Here is a 25,676-nt window from a genome sequence, read left to right as displayed (position 1 = left end):
CGGAGGTGTGGGGTGGAGCGAAGGCATGCGCGGCAGTAGCAGTCAGGGGTGGTTGGGGTTTCATGCGTGCGTTTCGCTTGTCCAGCACCTTGGAGCGGACGCACCAAATAAACTGCGTGCTGTGCTCGTGCGTTTTTACCGCACACGGCATTATTGCACGGTTGCTGGAGTGCTACATTCGCTCTCGCGCGCTTTATATGGTCGGTTGTTGCAACATGCGGCTAATTTAGCGCATTTGTTGGAGATGCTTAAATAAAACATTCCGACTTTGAAAGACTAGGGTTAAGACGATAACCGTCATGTATTGCATGCTCTGGCCATCATGTGTGCGCCCTCCCACACAAATATTTCGGCATCATTAGGAAATTTTCAGAATCCGCGAAAAGATACCAAAGTTCATGAAATTTAACCAATCCAAGAGTCAAAAGTATAGGCCGGATCCAGCTAGGCTTCAAGAATATAACAGATTTACAAAAAAAGACTAAGCGAAACTAACTAGCAATCATGTTGAATGGCCATGGAAACTCGAATGTACATAGAAAAAAAAAATGAAACTCCATGGACACTAGCACCCATGGTTTTATTGATATAGAAGAAGCATCCCTCATGAGAAACCAGAAATTCTTCCCCGACGTGGATCAAACCCTGGTTGCTGGAGACGCCACTGCGCTCCCTTGCCACTAGGCTACAGCCTAGTTCTTGTACATAGGTAGCGTCGCAAGAAAACCAGAGATGCCTTTTCCCTTCCCCAGTCTCTCTATTTGATGTACTGCGACATCCATCTGAAGCCGTCGCCGTAGCCCATCTTCCGGACCACGCTGCACATGAAGATCTCGAGGGGCCGCATGCCGTTGCCGGAGAGATCGACGTTGCCTTTGCCGGTGGTGTAGTACTGCAGCCCGAGATGGTAGCGTAGTTCGTGCTCAGATAATGCGGTTGAGACGTCGATCTTGTTGCCCAGCACGAGGAACGGCACGCCGAAAAGCGCCTCGGCCGAGAGGAGGGCGTCCAGCTCCTTCTTCGTCTCGCTGAACCGATCGCCATCAGCAGCGTCCACCAGGTACACGACGGCATCAACCTGCAAGCAAGAAAAGGATGATAAACTTGCTTTGACCACGCATAATTTAATTCTTCCTTTAGAGCAAACATGCATCCCCAAAGGTTCAAAATAAACAGGTCAAACTGGTGACCTGTGAGACGGTCGTGAAGCTGTGTTCAAAGATGAATGAATTAAGCAAAAAAACAATTCGATCACACACAAAGAAAAAGCATATATTTTGCGAGCAAACCTTGGCGAAGTAGTCCTTCCAGACACGTCGCGCGAACTCGTGACCGCCGAGGTCGAACGCCTTGAACCTGATCTTCCCGATGCTCAGCTCCTCGGACGTCGGGTGCTGCGTCGGCTGATGCTGCGCCAGCCTCTGGATAACCAATCGGCAGGCGTAACACAAGAATCAACAAAGTCAGCAAATATAATAACAGGAACCCACTAGATCACGATCGATCAGAATCGTCTGTATATATATATATGTATACCGACCTCGTCCTTGAGCATCTGGAGGAGGGTTGTCTTGCCGGCGTTGTCGAGGCCTAGGAACAGGATCTTGGCGTCCTTCTGCCACATCCCCAAATACGCCAGAGCGTCGAAGAACCAATCCACCAGAAACATCCCGGCGGCGAGCGGCGAGCGGCGAGTCAGCTAGCGAAGGCGAAGCGAGCTGGGATCGTTTCGTTGCGTGCTCGGTCTGCGCGATTTCGTCGTGAGGCAACTTCTCTTGCTTGTTCCTGTTTGCTTTGAGGTCTCCATCAATTATATAGCTGCCGGATGACAAGTTGGCTTGGCTGGAGGAGTCCGCGATGGGTCCGGCGACGCGTCACCCCGCACATCGGACGCGGTGATTTTAGATCGGACGGTGGTGGGAAGGTTACGCTTTTAATTGTGTGCTCGGTCTGCGCGTCTTCGTCGTGAAGCCTTATTATGTTCCAGTTATTTTCTAAGGGGTATGTTCCAGTTTGCTTTGAGGCGAGTTCTCCATGAATTTTATACCTGCCAACAAGAATTTGTTGTCCACCATAGGTCTGGCGACGTGTCAGCCAGTAGATCGGATGCCGTGCTTTTCAATATCGGACGGTGGTGGTTCATAAGAACATCTACAGCCGAACACTTCGTACACCCTTAAACTCCAGGTGCCCGATCATTGAACGATCATAAAAAAATCAATTTAGTCGGACCTCTCAAACCGCCCTCAAACGCCCGGGCTCACAGGCATCCCCAATCTCCAGTCCAAGTATGAAGCTGATATGGAGGAGCCCGACGCGTCCGAGCACGCCCGCCTGACCCGCACTGGTCCGTATCGGTCCCACATATATTTGTCCTCATCCGCTCGCTGGATCAAATCCTTGCCGCTTCACTCCACTCCCCCCCCCCACTCCCATCGGCCATCCAAGCTCACCTCCGATGATCTTCGCCCTTCTCCGGCATGGCGGACAGCGGATCGGGGTCCTTCGCCTCCATATCCGTCGACCACGAGCTCATCTCACGCGGCCCCAAGGAGGAGATGGTTGTCGGGTTGCGCTCTGCCGCTTCCGGGAGGCAGTCGCCCTCCGGCAGCACTCTGACTCACATAATTGGGAATCCATTGCGTAGGCACAGCTGGAGCCTGGATCCGGCGTCGCTGCCTCACCAGAGGCGGTGCGGTCCGTTTGGCGTACGAACGTTGTGGCAGACGCGCAACCCCTCCGTTGGTGCATCGAGGATGCACCTTGGGCATCCTCAGATGCTAACATGATGCGACATGCCCGCCGTGCAAGGTAGTGACACTAGTAGAAAAAGGGGCTATAGCCCCGGTTCACGAACCGGGACTAATGCTAGCCCCGGTTCGGCCCCAAACCGAGGCTAATAGTCCTCCACGTGGCGACGCTAGGGCGAGGAGGAGGGGTATTAGTCCCGGTTCTTGTTATGAACCGGGTCTATTGCTTCGCTGTCTTTTTTAGCACTTTTTAGGGTTTTGCACTAAATTGGATGAAGCTATTTTGCTGCCCCCTATTTTCCCATTTATTTGTTTTGGCATTTTTTAATTCTTGTTTTGCACTAAATTGGATGGTACATGCACAAAAATAAAGGAACAACTATATTGCACATCATTGTCACGAATATACTACACCATCTCATTCGTCGTGTTTTGTCGAACATATTCCAAAATGTAGACACGATTTACATGCACTTATGCATCTCTTTTACACTTTAACATTTCATCTGAATTGCATCGACGGGCAATAGTATTCCCCCTTCACATCTAGGACCTCTGCATCTAGGAATCTGGCAGTTTCATCTTGAATTGCTCGTACACGTTCCCGCAACCGTTCGATCTAATTTAAAGAAGGGGTCAATATATATCAATGAAACCGAACACAATTGACGGTAATAAAAAAAGTTGTGAGTATTGTTTATCGTAATTCGGTTCTTTTATGTCCCGGTTTTTGCCCATCTCACGGGTCATCTGGCGAATGAACTCGCAAACTGAAAGGATCGATATGGTTGACTAGAGGGGGGGGGGTGAATAGGCAATGACCACTTTTTAATTAATCTTAGCAAGTTAGGGTAAGAAACATATGGGTTCACAAAAATAGCAACAACAGGGTGAACCTATATGAAGCTAACAACAAGAACTACTAAGACAAGTAAGAGATACACAACAACATAAGCATACACGAAGTAAAGGTTAGAGATAACCACAAGTGGAACCAATGAAGACGAGGATGTGTTACCGAAGTTCCTTCCCTTTGACAGGAAGTACGTCTCCGTTGGAGCGGTGTGGAGGCACAATGATCCCCAATAAGCCACTAGGTCCACCGTATTCTCCTCATGCCCTCACATGATGCAAGGTACCATGATTCCACTATAGGTGCCCTTGAAGGCGGTGACCGAACCTTTATAAATAAGGTTGGGGCAAACTCCACACAAAACTTGGAGGCTCCCAACAAGACCACGAAGTTTCACCACAATGGAATGTGGCTCCGAAGTGACCTCAACCGTCTAGGATGCTCAAACACCCACGAGTAACAAGATCCGCAAGGGATTGGTGGGGGAATCAACTTTTCTCTTGGTGGAAGTGTAGATCTAGGCCTTCTCAACCAATCTCTAAAGAATCAACAAGTTTGATTGGCTAGGGAGATAGATCGGGCACTTTTGAGCTTAGGGAGCAACAATGGAGCTTGGGAGGGTCAAAGGTAGGGTTCCACAGCAAGAAGAACCCCTTATATAGTGGGGGAGGGGAATCCAACCGTTTTCCCACTCACAGCCCGAGCCTAGCGGTACTACCGCTGGCTGCAGCGGTACTACCGCTGGCACTCCAGCGGTACTAACGCTGGCATCACCGGTACTACCGCTGGGCCCATGATAGTGCATAAACACTACCGGGTCAACCACCACCAAGAAAGTCTTCGCAAAAAGGTCCGTCGAAGTACAGCCGCTAGGAAGGCGGTACTAAGCTCCTGGAGCGGTACTACCGCTGACCAGGGGCGGTACTACCGCTGACCAGGGGCGGTACTACCGCTGAGGGACCATTTGCTTAGATGAGATAAACACAGAGGCGGGAGCCAATCCAAAGTTGCAGGTAAGGGGAAAGGAGATAAAGTGTGTGCATGCAAAATTGATTCCACCCAAAACTTTTCACTACGGGTCCCCTCTTAATAGTACGACGTTCCTATGACTCAAAGAAAGAGAATCGTAGAGTACATCGTGCTTCTGTTCCATGAAAGAGGGGGCGAGTCGTCTTGTGCCATTGACATGTGTTATCTAAAATCTTAACACACACGATTAGTCCTTTGCGGTACTGTCATCAATCACCAAAATTACTTAGGCATAAACTATGCCCTAACAATCTCCCCCTTTTTGGTGGATTGATGACAATACCGGATTTGCACAGTGAATATCATGTGAACAGAAGGATAGTGGTATATAAAAATAAGGATCATATGACTCACAACATATGATAGAAATAAATCTCACACTAGTTCAAGTCTCACATCACACAAAGCAAGGATAGCAAATAAAAGCAAACCAAGTTCAAAGCAAACATGATAAGATAAGCAAAGCTAAGCAAAGCTCAAATCTCAAATCTAGCTCCTAGACTCTCTCCCCCTTTGGCACAAGACACCAAAAAGGGGCACACCTAATGACACAGGTGGTCACTCCTCATCCTCATCAGCCCCAGACCCGTCCGTGGCATCCAGATCGTCCTGCTCCTCCTCATTGTCCTCCTCAGACGCCTCCTCCTCTGCATCAGACCACTGATAACCTTGAGCCCGCATCCAAGCAGACTCGGGAGTGATGTCGTCCTCTGAGCCGCTGGAGATATCAACATCAAGTGTCCTCAGGACACGCTTGTGCCTCTGACGGTTCTCCTTCTGGGCCACATGAGTCTGATACTGTCCCTTGGCCTGCATACAAAAGAGAGTCTTCATTTTATCCTTCAGTTTCACTGCCCAAGATGGCATAGCAGAAGAGTGGGACTGAGAAGCGGTGCCTCTTTCAGCAACAGTCTCTGTGTCAGTGTCCATGTGCTGAGACGAAGTTGATGGGTTGGCCCATTTGTCCTTGATGCGGAGCCTGATAGGATCGTGCACAAAGTAATCAGCCTGAAGGTGGAACTCCTCAATCAAATAGGTGTCGTGCCACTTCTGGCGAATATAGGCAAACAAGTAGGGCCCGTAGATGGTAACCTTGCGGTTCATGATGCAGTCCCAGAGCTCAGTGAACATCACGTCAGAAATATCGAGAGGGGCAGACTCCTTAGTCATAGCCTCCTCACAAAGTAGAAGCATCTCAGCTAGAGAACCATGCACCTCGTCAAAGTTGCCAATGCGAGGAAAGAGAGTGTTGCGGAAGATCCGATGCATGATATCCAGATGCTTGGGGAGCACACCTTTCTTCACATAAAGTTGCTGCAGTCTGTCCTTGGCGGGGGGCCTATCAGTGGAAGCTGGAGCATGAGGACGCGACCCAATAGGATTGTCAGCTCCCTGAAAGTCGACCTTGAGAAACTGCATGAATTCAGACCAAGAACATGTCATCTTCTGAGTACCAGTCATCCAAGTCATGGTGCGCATGTCATCAGGCGAGAAGTGAACAGTGACATAGAATTGGGCGACAACATCTGGATCAAAGTCTTTCTTGAAGGAGATGATCTCCTTAATGCCAAGCTTCTCAATCAAAGCGAGAGCCTCACCAAAGTAATCCGGGTTCCGCTGAAGGTGAGCCAAGTCAATCCACTGAACTGGAAAAAAACTTTTCTTGAAGTTGTTGACGATGTCGCGATAGATCCTGCAGTGATCCCGTGACCAAACATGCTCGACATCCTTGATCTGGGCCTTGTCTTCTAGATAGTGATTTTTGGTGCGGAACCGTAGAAAATCCTTAGGGGGCATAGTGCGAACGTTGACCCCCTTGTCCTTGTGAGCTGTCTTCTTGAAAGACTTCTTTTTGGGTGGCAGGCCGGAAGTGGCGGAGCCCTGTGGAGCCTCTTGATTGCGATACTGTTTCGACTGGGTGTCCCGGGGGTATTCGAGCGGCGAGCACCACGTGTGACACAAAAGACGCACACCGAAAAAGAGCGACAGAAGGAGTTAAGGCAATGAACAAAAAGAGGCATAAAAGTAAACTCACATTGCCAAGAAAAATGAAAAGAAGAAAAATATCCTCCTAGCGGTAGTACCGCTACACCTGGCGGTAGTACGGCTGGGGTCCTAGCGGTAGTACCGCTACCCCTGGCGGTAGTACCGCTAGGGGGTTGACTTTCAGATTTGAATAAGAAAAAGTCCCATAGTAACGGCTAGATTGGATTTACGAAGGCCATGTGTACTGCATATAATCACTACAAAAACCACCATAGCCCTACACACATGAGGATCTCAAGAATCATCTAGATAAAGACATGCCTAGTCAAGAGGATTCAAGTTTTAGATCTAATCCAAAATAAGAGAAGAAGTGCTTGATCTAAAACATGAGGAACCTAGGGCATGGCAATATAACCACAATGAATCATAGGACCTAAACTCCCCTAGAATATCTCCTTCGTTCCATCCAAGAACAAAGCACAATACCATAGCCATGGATCCAAATCACCAATGCTCCTAACCCTAGAACAAGAAAACATCAACCAAGAGAATAAAGGGAGGAGCTTTACCGGAGTCCATGGCACTTGGTGGAGGAAGGAGGAGTGGAGCAAACCCTCCAACTCAACGGAGAGAAGGGGCTCCACAGATAGAGATCCAAATAGGGGGAGTTCGGGGTTGGGGAGGGAAGAGCCACGAGGAAGAAGAAAGAAGACAGGAAAAACGGGCTCCCCCTCCTTTATATAGCCCAAGGGGTACGGGCCAGCGGTAGTACCGTTGGGGTCCTGGCGGTAGTACCGCTGTGCTCCTGGCGGTAGTACCGCTCCCCCTTGAGACAGCCCTAAAAAGTCCTAGTTAGGTCGTGGTAGATTGGGGTCCTGGCGGCAGTACCGCTATCCCGAGCGGTAGTACCACTGGGGTCCTGGCGGTAGTACCACTACCCCTCGCGGTAGTACCGCTGGGGTCCTGGCGGTAGTACTGCTACCCCTGGCGGTAGTACCACTGCAAATGGCACAACGAGAGATAGGAGATGAGAAAGACGTGGTCACACGACAAGTCAGGGTAATAAGAGGATAGCACCAGCAAGATATACTCACTCGTCATTTTGTATCCTTTCTTCCATATGAGAGAAAGGTGGGGGCGGTGGCCGAGGCCACCTATGTTTGAGACAAAGGTATGACACCGCAAAGAATTATCCTTGGGTTCATGACCAACGCTCGCCTTTGAAGCACAAGTGCCATTTGGTAATGGCTAAAGTGAAAGACTAGATCAATTTATGCATAATGCGGGGAGGAAAAGTTCATTGAGAGAACAACACTCCCCCTATGTCCATGCCTACATCTAGAACAAGATCGAATGCATAGTGAGGTGCAAGGTGCCTAGCTTCAATCCACATTACTTAAATCAATGATATTTAGCTCATGCCTTAACTCCCGGAACCTTGCTTCATCTAGGGGCTTAGTGAAAATATCTGCAAGTTGCTCTTCAGTGTGGATGAAGTGAACCTAAATATCACCAAGCTTGATATGTTCACGTATGAAGTGATGAAGAATATCAATGTGCTTGGTCTTGCTATGTTGCACTGGGTTGAGGGAAATCTTGATAGCACTTTGATTGTCACATAGAAGAGGCACTTTGTCACAAGTGACACCGTAATCCTTTAAAGTTTGCCTCATCCATAGCAACTGTGCACGACAACTCGTAGCTGCAACATACTCGGCTTCGGTGGAAGACAATGAGACACAGTTTTGCTTCTTTGAAGACCAACTTACCAGTGAATGACCAAGGAATTGGCATCCTCCAGAAGTTGACTTCCTCTCCACACAATCTCCTGCCCAATCTGAGTCAGAATAGCCTACTAGGTTGAAGTTTGCTCCTTTGGGATACCATAGACCAAAGTTTGGGGTATGAGCCAAATATCGAAAGATTCGCTTAACATCCATATAATGACTTTCTTTTGGTGCGGATTGAAACCGTGCACATATATCCCTACACTCAACATAATATCTGGTCTAGATGCACAAAGGTAAAGGAGGGATCCAATCATGGAGCGATATACCTTTTGATCCACTGCTTTACCATTGGGATCACTCTTAAGCTTGCATCTTGTTGGCATGGGGAACTTGACCGGCTTGACATCTTCAAGCTCGAACCGTTTGAGCATGTCTTGAGTGTACTTGGCTTGTTTGATGAAGGTCCCTTCTAGGCCTTGTTTAATCTCGAATCCGAGGAAGAACTTCAACTCTCCCATCATGGACATCTCAAATTTCTCGGTCATTAGTGCAGCAAATTCTTCATTGAAGGAAATGCTAGGAGAACCAAAGATAATACCATCAACATATAGTTGGCATATGAACAAATCCCCTTTAACCCTCTTAGTAAAAAGAGTGGGATCTATCTTCCCAATTTCAAACCCACGATCTTGTAACAACTCAGTAAGATACTCATACCACGCACGTGGGGCTTGTTTAAGGCCATAGAGTGCCTTATTAAGTTTGTACACATGATTGGGGAGCTTGGGATGTTCGAATCCCGAGGGTTGTTTGACATAGACAAACTCATTTAAAGGACCATTAAGAAAGGCACTTTTCACATCCATTTGCTGTAATTTGAAATTATGATGAGAAGCAAATGCAAGCAACATGTGAATAGATTCTAGACGAGCAACAGGGGCAAAGGTTTCACCGTAGTCGATACCCTCGACTTGGGAGTAGCCTTGAGCCACCAATCTTGCCTTGTTTCGAATCACAATCCCATTGACATCTTGCTTGTTTTTGAATATCCATTTAGTCCCGATGACATTATGTTCCTCCTTTGGTCTTGGCACTAAATCCTAGACTTGGTTACGCTCGAAGTTGTTAAGTTCTTCATGCATGGCCATAAGACAATCCTCATCATCGAGCGCTTCCTGTACCTGTTGAGGTTCACAATACGAAACAAACGCGTGATGCTCACAATAATTCCAAATCTGTTGACGGGTGGATACTCCCTTTTTTAAACTGCCAAGTACATTCTTCATAAGATGTGACTTGACTCTCAGCTTGTTCGCAATCTTGGTTGCTCGACGCTCCAAGAGTTCTTCATTGGATAACTGGGGAGCATCATTGACTTGTTTACTTTGCTTGCCCTTGCGTCTTGAACCTCCCTTGGCACCGGCTATTGGTGTTGCAGAAGGGAATTGCGAGACAGTATCCTGATCATCTTGACTTTCGACTTGAGCAGGTTCACTTGTTTGTCCTTGTACTTGTGGTTGCTCTTGATCTTGATCTTGTGCTTCTACTTGGTCTGGATCTTGTGGTTGCACTTGATCTTGATCATGAGCAGGTTCGGAACCTTGGGTAAGTGCTTGAATATCATGGGACACATCATCATTGTTGGGCAATTGATCTTGACCTTGAGCTTGTTCATCTTGTTGAGAGTCTTCTCTTTCTTCATCGGAAGCATGTGGGGCTAGTGGGGGTGATGGCTCCACTTGAGTAGAGCATTGTCCTTCTCCTTCAGCCACAAGGGGTTCCTCAATGGGGAGTATTTGACCAATCCCCATTCTTCTTATGGCTTGGGGAGGAATTTCATCACCTACATCACAAAGACCACTTTGCTCCACTTGGGAGCCATTATTTTCATCAAACTCCACGTTACACATCTCCTCAATGAGTCCGGTGGACTTGTTGAGGACACGGTAAGCATGAGAGTTTGTAGCATAACCAACAAAGATGCCTTCATGTGCTCTAGAATCAAATTTAGCTAAACGTGCACCTTTCTTGAGAATGAAATACTTACAACCGAATACCCGGAAGTACTTGAGATTGGGTTTGTTTCGAGTGAGAATCTCATATGGAGTCTTGTTCAAGCCTTTGCGGATATAGAGCCGATTGGACGCATGACATGCTGTGTTGATGGCCTCAGCCCAAAACTTATATGGAGATTTAAATTCCGCCATCATTGTTCTTGCAGCATCCATGAAGGTCCGGTTCTTCCTTTCTGCCATACCATTTTGTTGAGGGGTATATGGTGCTGAATATTGATGTTTTATTCCCTCATCACCTAGAAACTCATCCAAGGTTTAGTTCTTGAACTCGGTGCCGTTGTCACTTCTAATCATCAAGATCTTTGCTTCATGTTGACCTTGAGCTTCATTAGCAAAGTTGATGACAGTTTGTTGAGTCTCACTCTTCCTTTTGAAGAAATATACCCAGGTGTATCTTGAGTAGTCATCAACAATCACCAAGTAGTACTTTCTTCCTCCAAGACTATCAAATGATGGAGGGCCGAAAAGATCCATATGGAGGAGCTCCAATGGCCTCTTAGTGTAAATGAGAGTCGTTGGAAGATGAGCAGTTTCATGAATCTTTCCTTCAATGCAGGCACTACAAGCACGATCTCTAGCAAAACTCACATTTGTTAGTCCACGAATATGGTCCCCTTTTAGAAGACTTTGCAAAGTTCTCATATTGACATGAGCTAGTCGGCGATGCCAAAGCCAGCCCACATCAACTTTAGCCATTAAACGTGTCGTAGTCTTAGTGGGTCGCTTTGAGAAGTTCACCACATAAAGACAATTTTCGACATATCCAACATAGGCTACTTTAAGAGTCTTGCTCCATAGGAGGACCACAGTATCAAGATTAAAGAAAGTGGAAAATCCCATAATTGCAAGTTGACGAACCGAAAGTAAATTGTAGGCAAGAGACTCAACAAGCATGACCTTCTCAATAGATAACTCTTGAGAGATGACCACCTTACCAAATCCCAATACCTTTGACGAGGATGCATCGGAGGTAAGTCCAAGTCCCTCCTTTACTACAACACCCTTTTGATTGCTCAAGAGGTCGTTCAGGCTCTTCTCACCGTGTATGCATGCCACAAGGCCCTTCTCAAGTTTCTCCTTTAACTTGGCATTTTCCTCCACAAGATGTACATGCTCACAACAAGGATTAGTTGTACAAGCATTATCAGTTAACACAAAGGGAGGACAAGTAGAGATCTCCTTGGTAAGCTTTGCTTGGAGTTGATCATGAGACTCTTTCAGAGAGAAATGAACACCTTTCAAGACCTTGTGAGCCTTGTGAAGTGTGTCAAACTCCACTTTGAGTCTGTCATGGCCAACCCCAAGAGCATACTTCTCAGACTTAAGCATACGAGTAAGAACAGTATCATGATCTAGTTTATTTTGCATTTTAGCGCAGTCATCGTTGTATGACTCCTCAAGAGCCAAACGAAGAGTGCGCTCCTTTTCTAGAGCAATAGATAATTCAGCAATTTCATCGGCATAGTCACGACTGTGTCCCTGAAGCTCGGAGATGGTCTCCTCATGAGACTCAATGAGGTCATTGGCCTCACCCAGTTGTTCCAAGAGAGCAACAAAGTGCTTCTTGGATTCTCCCTTAATAGTGCACAGAAACTTGTCAAGATCATGCTCATTAAGTTCCCCAACATCACTATCATCAACACAATTTAACAATGAAGGAGCAGTAGCGATGTTGGTCTTAATGATGGGGGTTACCTGATTGATACCTTTTGCCATGAGGCACTTGGTGATGTGGTTCTCGTTGGGGGCGTTGAAGAGAGACACCTTCTGGGAAGAGGGAGTGGCAATAGCAACAGTTGCCGTTGCCACTCTATGATCATCATCATCATCATCGGAAGGGTACTCTTCAAGGGCCACCATGCCCTTTGGGTGAGGTTTCTTTACAAACTTGTTCTTGATTGGGAATGACTTGGTTTTGTCTTTGTGAATGAGCTTGCCCCCATTGTCTTCCCTTTTCTCATAGGGACATTCGGCCACGAAGTGACTCACGTTACCACAGTTATAGCATGTCCTCACTCGTTGCTTGGGTTTGAACCCACTCGAGTTGTTCTTGGTGAAGGTGGGTCTTCAGTTCCTCTTGTTGCCCCAGAATTGCCTTGACGCAAGAGCCATGTGTTCATGATAGGCATACTTCGTGTCTTCAGGGCATCTCTCCTCTTCCTCATCCTCTTCTTCTTCTTCAAACGTTGCTTTTGCCTTTAACGCAAGGTTGGGTGAAGCTTTCTTTGAGCGAACACGAGCAAGTGCATTGTCAGCTGTTTCGTTCATGATTGACATTGCAATGAATTCATCCAACACCTCACTGGAAGACAAGGAGTGGAAGTCTGGTCGCTGACAAATGACAGATGACATATCTTTATTGAAAGGCATGATGGCTTTGAGAAACTTGCGCTTGACCCATGTATCATCCACATCCTTGCTCCCATGGTCCTTGAGTACCACAGCAATAGCAGTCACCCTCCGATAGAGATCACGAGGGTCCTCGTCTTCCTTCATCACAAACTCATCGGCCTTATCAAGTATCACTTCATAGTTGGACCGTTGAATGCTTGAGCTTCCCTTGTACAACACCATAATGTGCTCCCAACAGTCCTTGGCCAATGTGAAGGGATGCAAGTGAGGAAGATCTTCAGGTGGCACTGCGGACTGGAGAATAAACAAAGCAGAGTGATTATACTGATTGTCCGCATCTTCTCTTGGAGTGAGGTTGCTTGGATCATGGGGATAATATCTTTGCTCGATGATTCTCCACAAATTTGTTGAGCTGTGATTCAAATGAGACTTAATAGAAAATACCCAGTTAGCAAAATCACCTTTTACAAGCTTAGGAGGACCAACAGGATTAAGACGCGGTGTGGGAACCGGTCCTCCATAGACTAAGGGTGGTGGAACAGATGCATGCGTCCCATTCCCATCATTTTCGAGAGGATGGGAAGGTTGAATATCTTTAGCCGTTTCCCTGACGGAATTGGCCTCCGAATCCGTGGTGGTGGGTATAACCACCAATGCCGGTTCGGGAGAGTTTTTAATTCCCTCAATTAACTCTTTAAGCATGGTCTTGACCTCGTTCGTCATGGACGTCTTGAGTGCGGCCATAGCCGTATTCAAGTCGTCCCTTGTGATCGAAGTCAAGTCGATGCCCTCGGTTTGTGCACGGGGAACTTCCTGGTCATCTTCCATACTCTTCGGGTGGTTAAACCCTTAATAAAGAGACGTGGCTCTGATACCAATTGAAAGGATCGATATGGTTGACTAGAGGGGGGGGTGAATAGGCAACGACCACTTTTTAATTAATCTTAGCAAGTTAGGGTAAGCAACATATGGGTTCACAAAAATAGCAACAACGGGGTGAACGTATACGAAGCTAACAACAAGAACTACTAAGAAAAGTAAGAGATAGACAACAACATAAGCATACACGAAGTAAAGGTTAGAGATAACCACAAGTGGAACCAATGAAGACGAGGATGTGTTACCGAAGTTCCTTCCCTTTGACAGGAAGTACGTCTCCGTTGGAGCGGTGTGGAGGCACAATGCTCCCCAATAAGCCACTAGGGCCAGCGTATTCTCCTCACGCCCTCACACGATGCAAGGTGCCGTGATTCCACTATAGGTGCTCTTGAAGGCGGCGACCGAACCTTTACAAACAAGGTTGGGGCAAACTCCACACAAAGCTTGGAGGCTCCCAACAAGACCACGAAGCTATACCACAATGGAATGTGGCTCCGAGGTGACATCAACCGTCTAGGATGCTCAAACACCCAAGAGTAACAAGATCCGCAAGGGATTGGTGGGCGAATAAACTTTTCTCTTGGTAGAAGTGTAGATCTAGGCCTTCTCAACCAATCCCTAAAGAATCAACAAGTTTGATTGGCTAGGGAGAGAGATCGGGTACTTTTGAGCTTAGGGAGCAACAATGGATCTTGGGAGGGTCAAAGGTAGGGTTCCACAGCAAGAAGAACCGCTTATATAGTGGGGGGGGGAACCCAACCGTTTTCCCACTCACACCCCGAGCCTAGCGGTACTACCGCTGGCTGCAGCGGTACTACCGCTGGCACTCCAGCGGTACTACCGCTGGCAGCAGCGGTACTACCACTGGGCCCATGATAGTGCATAAACACTACCGGGCCAACCATCGCCAAGAAAGTCTTCGCAAAAAGATCCGTCGAAGTACAACCGCTAGGAAGGCGGTACTAAGCTCCTGGAGCGGTACTACCGCCAGGACAGCGGTACTACCACTGAGGGACCATTTGCTTAGATGAGATAAACACAGAGGCGGGAGCCACTCCAAAGTTGCAGGTAAGGGGAAAGGAGATAAAGTGTCTGCGTGCAAAATTGATTCCACCCAAACCTTTCCACTACGGGTCCCCTCTTAAGACTACGACGTTCCTATGACTCAAAGAAAGAGAATCGTAGAGTACACCGTGCTTCTGTTCCATGGAAAGAGGGGGCGAGTCGTCTTGTGCCGTTGACATGTGTTATCTGAAATCTTAACACACACACGATTAGTCCTTTGCGGTACTGTCATCAATCACCAAAATTACTTAGGCATAAACTATGCCCTAACACAAACATAGTATCCACATAAATTGTTTTCATGTTCCTGCCTCAAGCACTTTACGAGAATAGAGTTCAATCAAAAACATAATCAAGAATGATAATGGTATTGAAACTAGAATAAAGAGATGCATGGATTTAGCTAGTTGTTACTTACATCTATTTGTCTAAATGTAAGGTCTGGGTTTCAAACACGCCGACACTTGGCGGTGAACCGTTTCCAAGTCCTGCCAAGAAAAGGAAATGAATAAAGGAGTTCTATATTAATTACTTGCTATTAGAAAATGAACGAGAAGTTGCCGATATAGTACCATAATGATTGAAATTATCTCTCGAGGCATTCCTGCATGTTCGCCCAATCAGCGAGGGGTGTGCGTTTCGGGTCCATGACTTTTACTAGTCGCTCGTCAAGTACAATGATTAACATAATAAAGTGGAACCTGCGCATGCATAACGAGTCAATTATACACTTAATTACATCGAGTAAGCAAAAATAGAATGTGTATAGTAACACTCACTTGAAGTTGAAAGGAAATAGTATTTCCCTTTTGGTAGCGGAAAACCTTAACCCTTGTACCAAGTTATTCTCTGTCTCGCGTGGATCCAGTGCGAGACTTTTGTCATGAATGAAATATGGGTCAATGAATCCAATGTCATAGATTCGTCCTCTTTTGCATTCGAGGATCTTCATTCTGCAAAATTAATATAGTGATGAGTAAGATTATACATGCAATGAACGAGCTGACTAAGACTTAATGACATAAATTAATAATACTTACAAACAATAAGCACTGATGATAGATTTGTCGAGGGCGTCTTGTTTGTATAACTGAAATAATTCATCGAATTCAATCATTAGCACACCATCTCCATGCCCGTAATGCTCGTTTTTATATGCACAGTAGATCCAGCTTTGCTGTTCAGCACATGCTCGCATGTACCAGTCATGCAATCTTCACATTTTTGTTGGTAGCTCGTTGACTAACTCAGGTTTGACAAGAGGAGACCCGTGCCGGTACACGTATGTTAGGTCAGCGAATTCATGTATATGGTTTAAGTACTGATCAATAGACATGCCATGAGCCTTGGCCGCTTCTCCATGTAGTGCAACAAACTCCGGATCGATACCAACTGTTTCATCATTCCTCTACTCGACCGCAGCTCCACTCGAGCACACCTTTGTATAGGAATACACTTTGAGCGGGGGGGGGGGCACGATTGGTTTTTCTGTTGTCCGAGCTGGGCAACTGATTTCCCGCTGGATGTACTACTCTTCAACCACTGCTTTTTTTGTCTCAGACGACTTGAGAATAGAGTGTTCATAGTCTTCTAGCAACGGTGACGGGGGATCTGCAAGGGTATTCAACATTTTCACGCACGCGGCTTAATCTTCTCGGGTGACCGGGAACTCTGGCTCTTTCGGCTTCTTCTAGTTAGCCATCCACTATTGATACTGGGCGTCTGCCCTCTTCTTATTTTCCTCTCCACTATAGTCCCAAGGTCTCATCTCCATATCCTTATGAGGTACTTTTGGGAGGGGCGACAACTTATGTTTCGGTGATCGGAACCCTTTTCTACCGCCACTATTACCGGTGGTACGTTTCCTCTTTTTGCTCTGATCCTCAGTGGATGGAGACGGCTGACGGCGCGGTGGAAATGGCTGATGCGGCGGTGAATACGGCTGCGCTGGAGACTGGTAAGGCGGCGAAGACGACGGTTGCGCTGGAGACTGGTGAGGTGGCGATGACGATGGTTGTCCTGGAGACTGGTGAGGTGGAGGCAAAGAAGGATTGCTGCTCTGAGGAGTCGGTATCCTTGGTGGCCAATTTGGAAGCAAGATGTGCTCCTTTGGCCATACAACGGTCTATTTCTTGACTTCTCCAAGTTTAGCAGGAACCATGCCATCGCATCAACTTGGCATGCTCATTGTTTCTCAACGGGTGTCTCAACTTCCCGTCTTTCTTACGCTCGTCTTTGTGCCATCGCATCAACTTGGCATGCTCATTGTTTCTGAACATACGTTTCAACCGTGGTATTATAGGAGCATACCACATAACCTTAGCAGGAACCTTCTTCCTGGGGGGGCTCCTCATCGCCCTCAACATCACCAGGGTCATCTTGTCTGATCTTATACCAACATGCAGTGCATACTGGGCATTTGTCCATATTCTCATACTTCTCACCGCGGTACAGGATGCAGTCATTAATGCATGCATGTATCTTCTGCACATCTAATCCAAGAGGGCGGATAGCCTTCTTTTCTTCGTATGTAGTCTCGGGCAATTTGTTATCCTTTGAAAGCTTCAGCTTCAATATTTTCAGTAACTTCTCAAATCCTTTGTCAGATAAACCAATTTCTGCCTTTCATTTCAACAGTTCCAGTGTGGTACCAAGCCTTGTGCTGCCATCTTTGCAATTTCAGCTTCTCCTTGCCTGTATCATATTTTCTCTTTGCATCAGAAATGACCCGACCAAGACCATCAGCGGGCTCATCTGATGCCGGTTGTTCTTCACCTCCTTCTTCTTCATTGTCTTCATTGCAGTATCACCGTATTCTTCAGTGAACATAGGATAGTTGTCATCAGCATCTTCTTCTTCATTGTCTTCCATCATAACCCCTCTTTCTCCGTGCATGGTCCAACAATAATATGTGGGCATGAAGCCTCTCTGAAGCACGTGGCCTTGAATGGTTTTCGAGCTAGAGTACTCCTTCACGTTTTGACAGTCAACACATGGACAAGGCATAAAATTATGAACTTTGTTTGCCTCAGCCACATCGATAAACTTAGGCAGGCCTGCAATAAATACGAAACCGCGTCGTTCGCCGTACATCCATCGCTTCCATGCATCGATGTGCATCATGCATGAATAGTGAAATGACCACCGTACATGCACACATGCAATATTTTTGTATCAATTACAGATGAAAAGGATAAGGTGTTGGAAATATGCCCTAGAGGCAATAATAAATTAGTTATTATTATATTTCTTTGTTCATGATAACCGTTTATTATCCATGCTATAATTGTATTGATTGGAAAGATAGTGCATGTGTGGATACATAGACAAAACACTGTCCCTAGTAAGCCTCTAGTTGACTAGCTCGTTGATCAAAGATGGTCAAGGTTTCCTGACCATAGGCAAGTGTTGGCACTTGATAACGGGATCACATCATTAGGAGAATCATGTGATGGGCTAGACCCAAACTAATAGACGTAGCATGTTGATCGTGTCATTTTGTTGCTACTGTTCTCTGCGTGTCAAGTATTTGTTCCTATAACCATGAGATCATATAACTCACTGACACCGGAGGAAAGCTTTGTGTGTATCAAACGTCGCAATGTAACTGGATGACTATAAAGATGCTCTATAGGTATCTCCGAAGGTGTTCGTTGAGTTAGTATGGATCGAGACTGGGATTTGTCACTCCGTGTGACGGACAGGTATCTCGGGGCCCACTCGGCATACAACATCACACACAAGACTTGCAAGCATTGTGACTTAGTGTAAGTTGTGGGATCTTGTATTACGGAATGAGTAAAGAGACTTGCCGGTAAACGAGATTGAAATAGGTATGCGGATACTGACGATCGAATCTCGGGCAAGTAACATACCGAAGGAGAAAGGGAATGACATACGATCTTAGTGAAATGATGGAGCTCATGGTGTGACGCTGGTGACAAGAAGATCGTGCCGGTGCTTTGGTGATGGAGATCAAGAAGCACATGATGATGGCCATACATGTCACTTATGAATTGCATGTGATGTTAATCCTTTATGCACCTTATCTTGCTTAGAACGACAGTAGCATTATGAGGTGATCTCTCACTAAAATTTCAAGACGAAATTGTGTTATCCCCGACTATGAACCGTTGCGACAGTTCTTCGTTTCGAGACACCACGTGATGATCAGGTGTGATAGACTCAACGTTCACATACAACGGGTGCAAAACAGTTGCACACGCGGAACACTCGGGTTAAGCTTGACGAGCCTATCATGTGCAAACATGGCCTCAGAACACATGAGACCGAAAGGTCGAGCATGAATCGTATAGTTGATATGATTAGCATAGAGATGCTTACCACTGAAACTATTCTCGACTCACATGATGATCGGACTTGAGATAGTGGATTTGGATCATGTACCACTCAAATGACTAGAAGATGTACTTTTTGAGTGGGAGTTCTTAAGTAATATGATTAATTGAACTAATTGTTATGAATATAGTCTAATGGTCTTTGCGAATTACGATGTAGCTTGCGCTATAGCTCTACTGTTTTTATATGTTCCTAGAGAAAATTTAGTTGAAAGTTGATAGTAGCAAACTTTGCAGACTGAATCTGTAAAGCCGAGAATTGTCCTCGTTGCTGCGCAGAAGGCTTATGTCCTTAATGCACCACTCGGTGTGCTGCACCTCGAGCGTCGTCTGTAGATGTTGTGAACATCCGACATACATGTTTCTGATGACTACACGATAGTTCAGTACAAAATACTTAATGGCTTAGAAGCAAGGCGCCGAAGACGTTTTGAAACGTCACGGAACATAAGAGATGTTCTAAAGAGATGAAATTGTGATTTCATGCTTGTGCCCTTGTTAAGAGGTATGAGACCTCCGACAAGATTCTTTGTCCACGAAGTAGAGGAGAAAAGCTCAATCATTGAGCATGTGCTCAGATTATCTGAGTACGACAATCGCTTGAATCAAGTGGGAGTTGATCTTCCAGATAAGATAGTGATGGTTCTCCAAAGTCACTGCCACCAAGCTGTGAGAGCTTCGTGATGAACTATAACATCTCAAGGATAGATACAATGATCCTTGAGCGATTCGCGATGTTTGACACTGCGAAAGTAGAAATCAAGAAGGAGCATCAATAGTTGATGGTTAGTAAAACCACTAAGTTTCGATAAAGGCAAGGGCTAGAAGGGATACTTCGTGAAATGGCAAAGCAGTTGCTGCACTAATGAAGATACCCCAGATTAAACCCAAGCCCGGGACTAAGTGCTTCTGTTATGAGGGGAACGGTCACTGAGGCGGAGCAACTCTAGATACTTGGTAGATAAGAAGGCTGGCAAAAGTCGAAAGAAGTATATTTGATATACATGATGTTGATGCGTATTTTACTAGTACTCCTAGTAGCACGAGGGTATTGGATACCGGTTCGGTTGCTAAGTGATTAGTAACACGAAATGAAAGCTACGTCATAAACGGAGACTAGCTAAAGGCGAGGTGACGATACGTGTTGGAAGTGTTTCCAAGGTTGATATGATCAAACGTCGCACACTCCCTCTACCATCGGGATTGGTGTTAAACCTAAATAATTGTTATTTGGTGCTTGCGTTAAGCATGAACATGATTGGATCGTGTTTCTTGCAATACGATTATTCATTTAAAGAGAATAATGGTTACTCTATTTGCTTGAATAATCACCTTCAATGGTTTATTGAATCTCGATCGTAGTGTTACACATGTTCATGATATTGGTGCCAAAAGATACGAGGTAATGATGATAGTACCACTTACTTGTGGCACTGCCGCTTGAGTCATGTTGGTATAAATTGCATGAAGAGGCTCCATGCTGATGGATCTTTATACTCACTTGATTTTGAATCACTAGTGACATGCAAATCATACCACATGAGCAAGGCCTTGTTTTCATTGATATTAAACAAGATAGTAACTTGTTGGAAGTGATACATTTTGATGTATGCAGTCCAATGGGTGCTGAGGCACGCAGTGGATATCATTATGTTCTTACTTCAATGATGATTTGAGCAGATACAAGAGTATTTACTTAATGAATCACTAGTCTGAAATATTGAAAGGTTCAATTCTGTTTTAGGAGTGAAGTTCGTCGTAACAAGAGGATAAATTGTCTACGATATGATCATAGAAATGAATATCTGAGTTACGAGTTTTGGTACGCAATTAAGACAATGTGGAAATTGTTTCGCAGTTCATGCCACCTGGAACATCATAGTGTGATGATGTGTCTGAACGTCATAGCCACGCACTATTTGGTATGGTGCATGCTATGATGTCTCTTATCGAATTACCACTATCGTTTATGGGTTATGCATTAGAGACAACCGCATTCACTTTAAATAGGGCACCGCGTATTTCCGTTGAGATGACACAGTATAGACTGAGGTTTAGAGAAATCTAAACTGTCATTTCTTGAAAGTTTGGGGCTTCGACACTTATGTGAAAAAGTTTCAGTCTGATAAGCTCGAACCCAAAGCGGATAAATGCATCTTCATAGGATATCCAAAACAGTTGGGTACATCTCCTATCTCAGATCCGAAAGCAAAGTGTTTGTTTCTAGAAACGGATCCTTTCTCGAGGAAAGGTTTCTCTCGGAAGAATTGAGTGGGAGGGTGGTAGAACTTGATGAGGTTATTGAACCATCACTTCAACCAGTGTGTAGCAGGGCGCAGGAAGTTGTTCTTGTGGCGCCTACACCAATTGAAGTGAAAGCTGATGATGGTGATCATCGAGCATCGGATCAAGTTACTACAAGCCTCGTAGGTTGACAAGGTCGCGTAATACTGCAGAGTGGTACGGTAACCCTGTCTTGGAGGTCATGTTGTTGAGCAACAGTGAACCTACGAGTTACGGAGAAAGCAATGGTGGGCCCGGATTCCGACAAATGGCTGGAAGCCATGAAATCCGAGAGAGGATCCATGTATGAAAACAAAGTGTAGACTTTGGAAGAACTACTTGATAGTCATAGGACTGTTGAGTAAAGATGGATCTTTAAAAGGAAGACAGACGATGATGGTGATAAGTCACTATTAAGAAAAGCTCGACTTGTCGTAAAGATGTTTCCGACAAGATCAAACAGTTGACTATGATGAGACTTTCTCACTCGTAGCGATGCTAAAAGTCTGTTAGAATTATGTTAGTAGTTGCTGCATTATTTATGAGATATTGCACATAGGATGTCAAAACATTGTTTCCTCGACGGTTTCCTTGAGCTAAGATTGTATGTGATACAACCAGGAGGTTTTGTCGATCCTAAAGATACTAGCAAGTATGCAAGCTCCAGCGATCCTTCAATGGACTGGTGCAAGCATCTCGGAGTTGGCATATACACTTTGATGAGATAATCAAAGATTTTGGGTTTGTACAAGGTTTATGAGAAACTTGTATTCCCAAAGAAGTGAGTGGGAGCACTATAGAATTCTGATAAGTATATGTGGTTGACATATTGTGGATCAGAAGTAATGTAGAATTTCTGTAAAGCATACAAGGTTGTTTGAAAGGAGTTTTCAAAGGAGTACCTAGATTGAGCTACTTGAACGTTGAGCATCAAAGATCTATGGAGATAGATCAAAAGCGCTTAATAGAAGTTTCAACAAGATGCATGCCTTGACAAGTTTTTGAAGGAGTTCAAAATAGATCAGCAAGGAAGGAGTTCTTGGTTGCGTTGTGAGGTGTGAATTTGAGTAAGACTCAAAACCCAACCCCGGTAGAATAAAGAGAATAGACGAAGGTCGTCTTCTATGCCTTGGCCGTAGAATCTAAAGTATGCCATGCTGGGTACCGCACCTTATGTGTGCCTTGACTCAAAGTCTGTTGAGAGGTACAGAGAGTGATCCATGATTGAATCACTAGCAGCGGTAAAAATTTACCCTTAGTAACTGATGGACTAAGGAATTTTTCTCGATTATGGAGGTGGTTAAAAAAGTTCGTCGTAAAGGGTTACGTCGATGCAAGCTTTGACACTAATCCGAATAACTATGAGTAGTGAAACGGATTCGTATAGTAGAGTAGATATTTGGAGTATTTCCGAATAGCACATAGTAGCAGCATCTATAAGATGACATAAAGATTTGTAAAGAACACACGCATCTGAAAGTTTCAGAACCGTTGACTAAAACCTCTCTCACGAGCAAGACGTGATCAGACCCCATAACTATATGGGTGTTGGATTCGTTGGAATCACATGGTGATGTGAACTAGATTATTGACTCTAGTGCAAGTGGGAGACTGTTGGAAATATGCCCTAGAGGCAATAATAAATTAGTTATTATTATATTTCTCTGTTCATGATAATCGTTTATTATCCATGATATAATTGTATTGATTGGAAACACACTGCATGTATGGATACATAGACAAAACAGTGTCCCTAGTAAGCCTCTAGTTGACTAGCTCGTTGATCAAAGATGGTCAAGGTTTCCTGACCATAGGCAAGTGTTGTCACTTGATAACGGGATCACATCATTAGGAGAATCATGTGATGGGCTAGATCCAAACTAATAGACGTAGCATGTTGATCGTGTCATTTTGTTGCTACTGTTTTCTGTGTGTCAACTATTTGTTCCTATGACCATGAGATCATATAACTCACTGACACTGGAGGAATGCTTTGTGTGTATCAAACGTCGCAACGTAACTGGGTGACTATAAAGATGCTCTATAGGTATCTCCGAAGGTGTTCATTGAGTTAGTATGGATCGATACTGGGATTTGTCACTCCGTGTGACGGAGAGGTATCTCGGGGCCCACTCGGTAATACAACATCACACACAAGCCTTGCAAGCATTGTGACTTAGTGTAAGTTGCGGGATCTTGTATTACGGAACGAGTAAAGAGACTTGCCGGTAAACGAGATTGAAATAGGTATGCGGATACTGACGATCGAATCTCAGGCAAGTAACATATCGAAGGACAAAGGGAATGACATACGCGATTATATGAATCCTTGGCACTGAGGTTCAAACGATAAGATCTTCGTAGAATATGTAGGATCCAATATGGGCATCCAGGTCCCGCAATTGGATATTGACCGAGGAGTCTCTCGGGTCATGTCTACATAGTTCTCGAGCCCGCAGGGTCTGCACACTTAAGGTTCGACGTTGTTTTATGCGTATTTGAGTTATATGGTTGGTTACCGAATGTTGTTCGGAGTCCCGGTTGAGATCACGGACGTCACGAGGGTTTCCGGAATGGTCCGGAAACGAAGATTGATATATAGGATGACTTCATTTGGTTACCGGAAGGTTTTCGGGCATTACCGGTAATGTACCAGGAATGACGAATGGGTTCCGGATCTTCACCGGGAGGGGGGACCACCCACCCGGGAGGGCCCAAGGACCTTGGGGGTGGCGCACCAAGTAGGTGGGGTCATCCCAAGGCTGTCTTGCGCAAGAGAGAAAGAAAAATCAAAAGAAGAGAAAAAAAACGAAAGGTGGGAAAGAAGAGAAGGACTCCACCTTCCAATCCTAGTTGGACTAGGATTGGAGGAGGACTCCTCCTTCCCTTGATGGCGCAGCCCTTGGGGCTCCTTGAGCCTCAAGGCAAGCATCCCCTCCCCTCCTCCTATATATATGGAGCTATTAGGGCTAATTTGAGACAACTTTTGCCACGGCAGCCCGACCACATACCTCCACGGTTTTTTCCTCTAGATCGCGTTTCTGCGGAGCTCGGGCGGAGCCCTTCTGAGATTAGATCACCACCAACCACCGGAGCGCCGTCACGCTGCCGGAGAACTCATCTACCTCTCCGTCTCTTTTGCTGTATCAAGAAGGCCGAATTCATCGTCGAGCTGTACGTGTGTTGAACACGGAGGTGCCGTCCGTTTGGCACTAGATCGGAGCGGATCATGGGACGGATCGCGGGACGGTTCGCGGGGCGGATCGAGGGACGTGAGGACGTTCTACTACATCAACCGCGTTTCTTAACGCTTCTGTTGTGCGATCTACAAGGGTACGCAGATCGGAAATCCCCTCTCGTAGATGGACATCACCATGATAGGTCTTCGTGCGCGTAGGAAATTTTTTGTTTCCCATGCTACGTTCCCCTACATAAGGTTGCTAACCTCGGTCGAGGATACCATTTTGTGTGAACTTATGTGTGACTCAGGCATTAGTCTCGGTTCTTAATGTACTCCGAAGTGCGTCAGTCACCGTACATCCATTGGCAGTTCATTTGTATTATGAAATTAAGTATATCAAAAAACCATTGCAGAACATCATGAATAGAGAAAGGACCAAATTAATACAAGTTCATCATCACATTGAAACCAAAGTACAGTAGTGATCAAATGTTATTAATGCAAAAATAAATACATAAAGTTCTCTCATAAAACAACATACAACTATGTAAAACATTTAAATGCAACAACAAATGTGATCAAAATCGCAACTAAGACAACAATTGACCCAACAGCATAATGATACCAAGCCTCTTTATCAATGCATATTTTCTAATATTCCTAATCTTCAAGCGCATTGCATCCATCTTCAAGCTCATTGCATCCATCTTCAACCGCATTGCATCCATCTTCATCTTGTGATCATCGACGACACCGACAACATGCAACTCCAGTTTCATATTCATCTCCTCAATTATTTACAATTTTTTCTTCAAGTAATTGTTTTCTTTTTCAACCAAATTTAACTTCTCGACAAGAATTTCTATGTCGTTTGGAATTTCCAGTTCACATACCTCCTAGATTAAAAAATCTATGTCACGTTCGTCGCCATAATTGTCATAAACACTAAATAAAACAAATAGTTATAAAAGATAATATATACCACATCGGAATCATAGACATGACGAGGGCCGACGGAGGCGGATACCAAAACCATCGCACTATATAATAACAAAAAATAATAAAAGTAAGTAATTTATACAAATATCTATCTAAATCATACAAGTAAGACATTTTTTCATTGAAAAAGAAGATA

General features: G+C 45.2%; 1 protein-coding gene across 1 annotated transcript; it reads right to left on the bottom strand.

Annotated features, from left to right (window-relative positions):
* Nucleotides 1-482: 482 nt before the first annotated feature.
* Nucleotides 483-1,787, bottom strand: LOC123410876 (GTP-binding protein SAR1A-like). The gene is made up of 3 exons (XM_045103805.1): nt 1,541-1,787; nt 1,290-1,421; nt 483-1,078 (listed from the first exon to the last, which is right to left on the bottom strand). Exons 1-3 carry the CDS (start codon nt 1,667-1,669, stop codon nt 758-760), a joined length of 582 nt encoding a protein of 193 aa, XP_044959740.1. The 5' UTR covers nt 1,670-1,787; the 3' UTR covers nt 483-757.
* Nucleotides 1,788-25,676: the final 23,889 nt, after the last annotated feature.

The sequence above is a fragment of the Hordeum vulgare genome, chromosome 7H, assembly GCF_904849725.1.
Source record: "Hordeum vulgare subsp. vulgare chromosome 7H, MorexV3_pseudomolecules_assembly, whole genome shotgun sequence".
NCBI classification, from domain to species: domain Eukaryota; kingdom Viridiplantae; phylum Streptophyta; class Magnoliopsida; order Poales; family Poaceae; genus Hordeum; species Hordeum vulgare.
The sequence above is the reverse complement of the archived record's forward strand: the minus strand, read 5'-3'. Positions and strand labels throughout refer to the sequence as shown.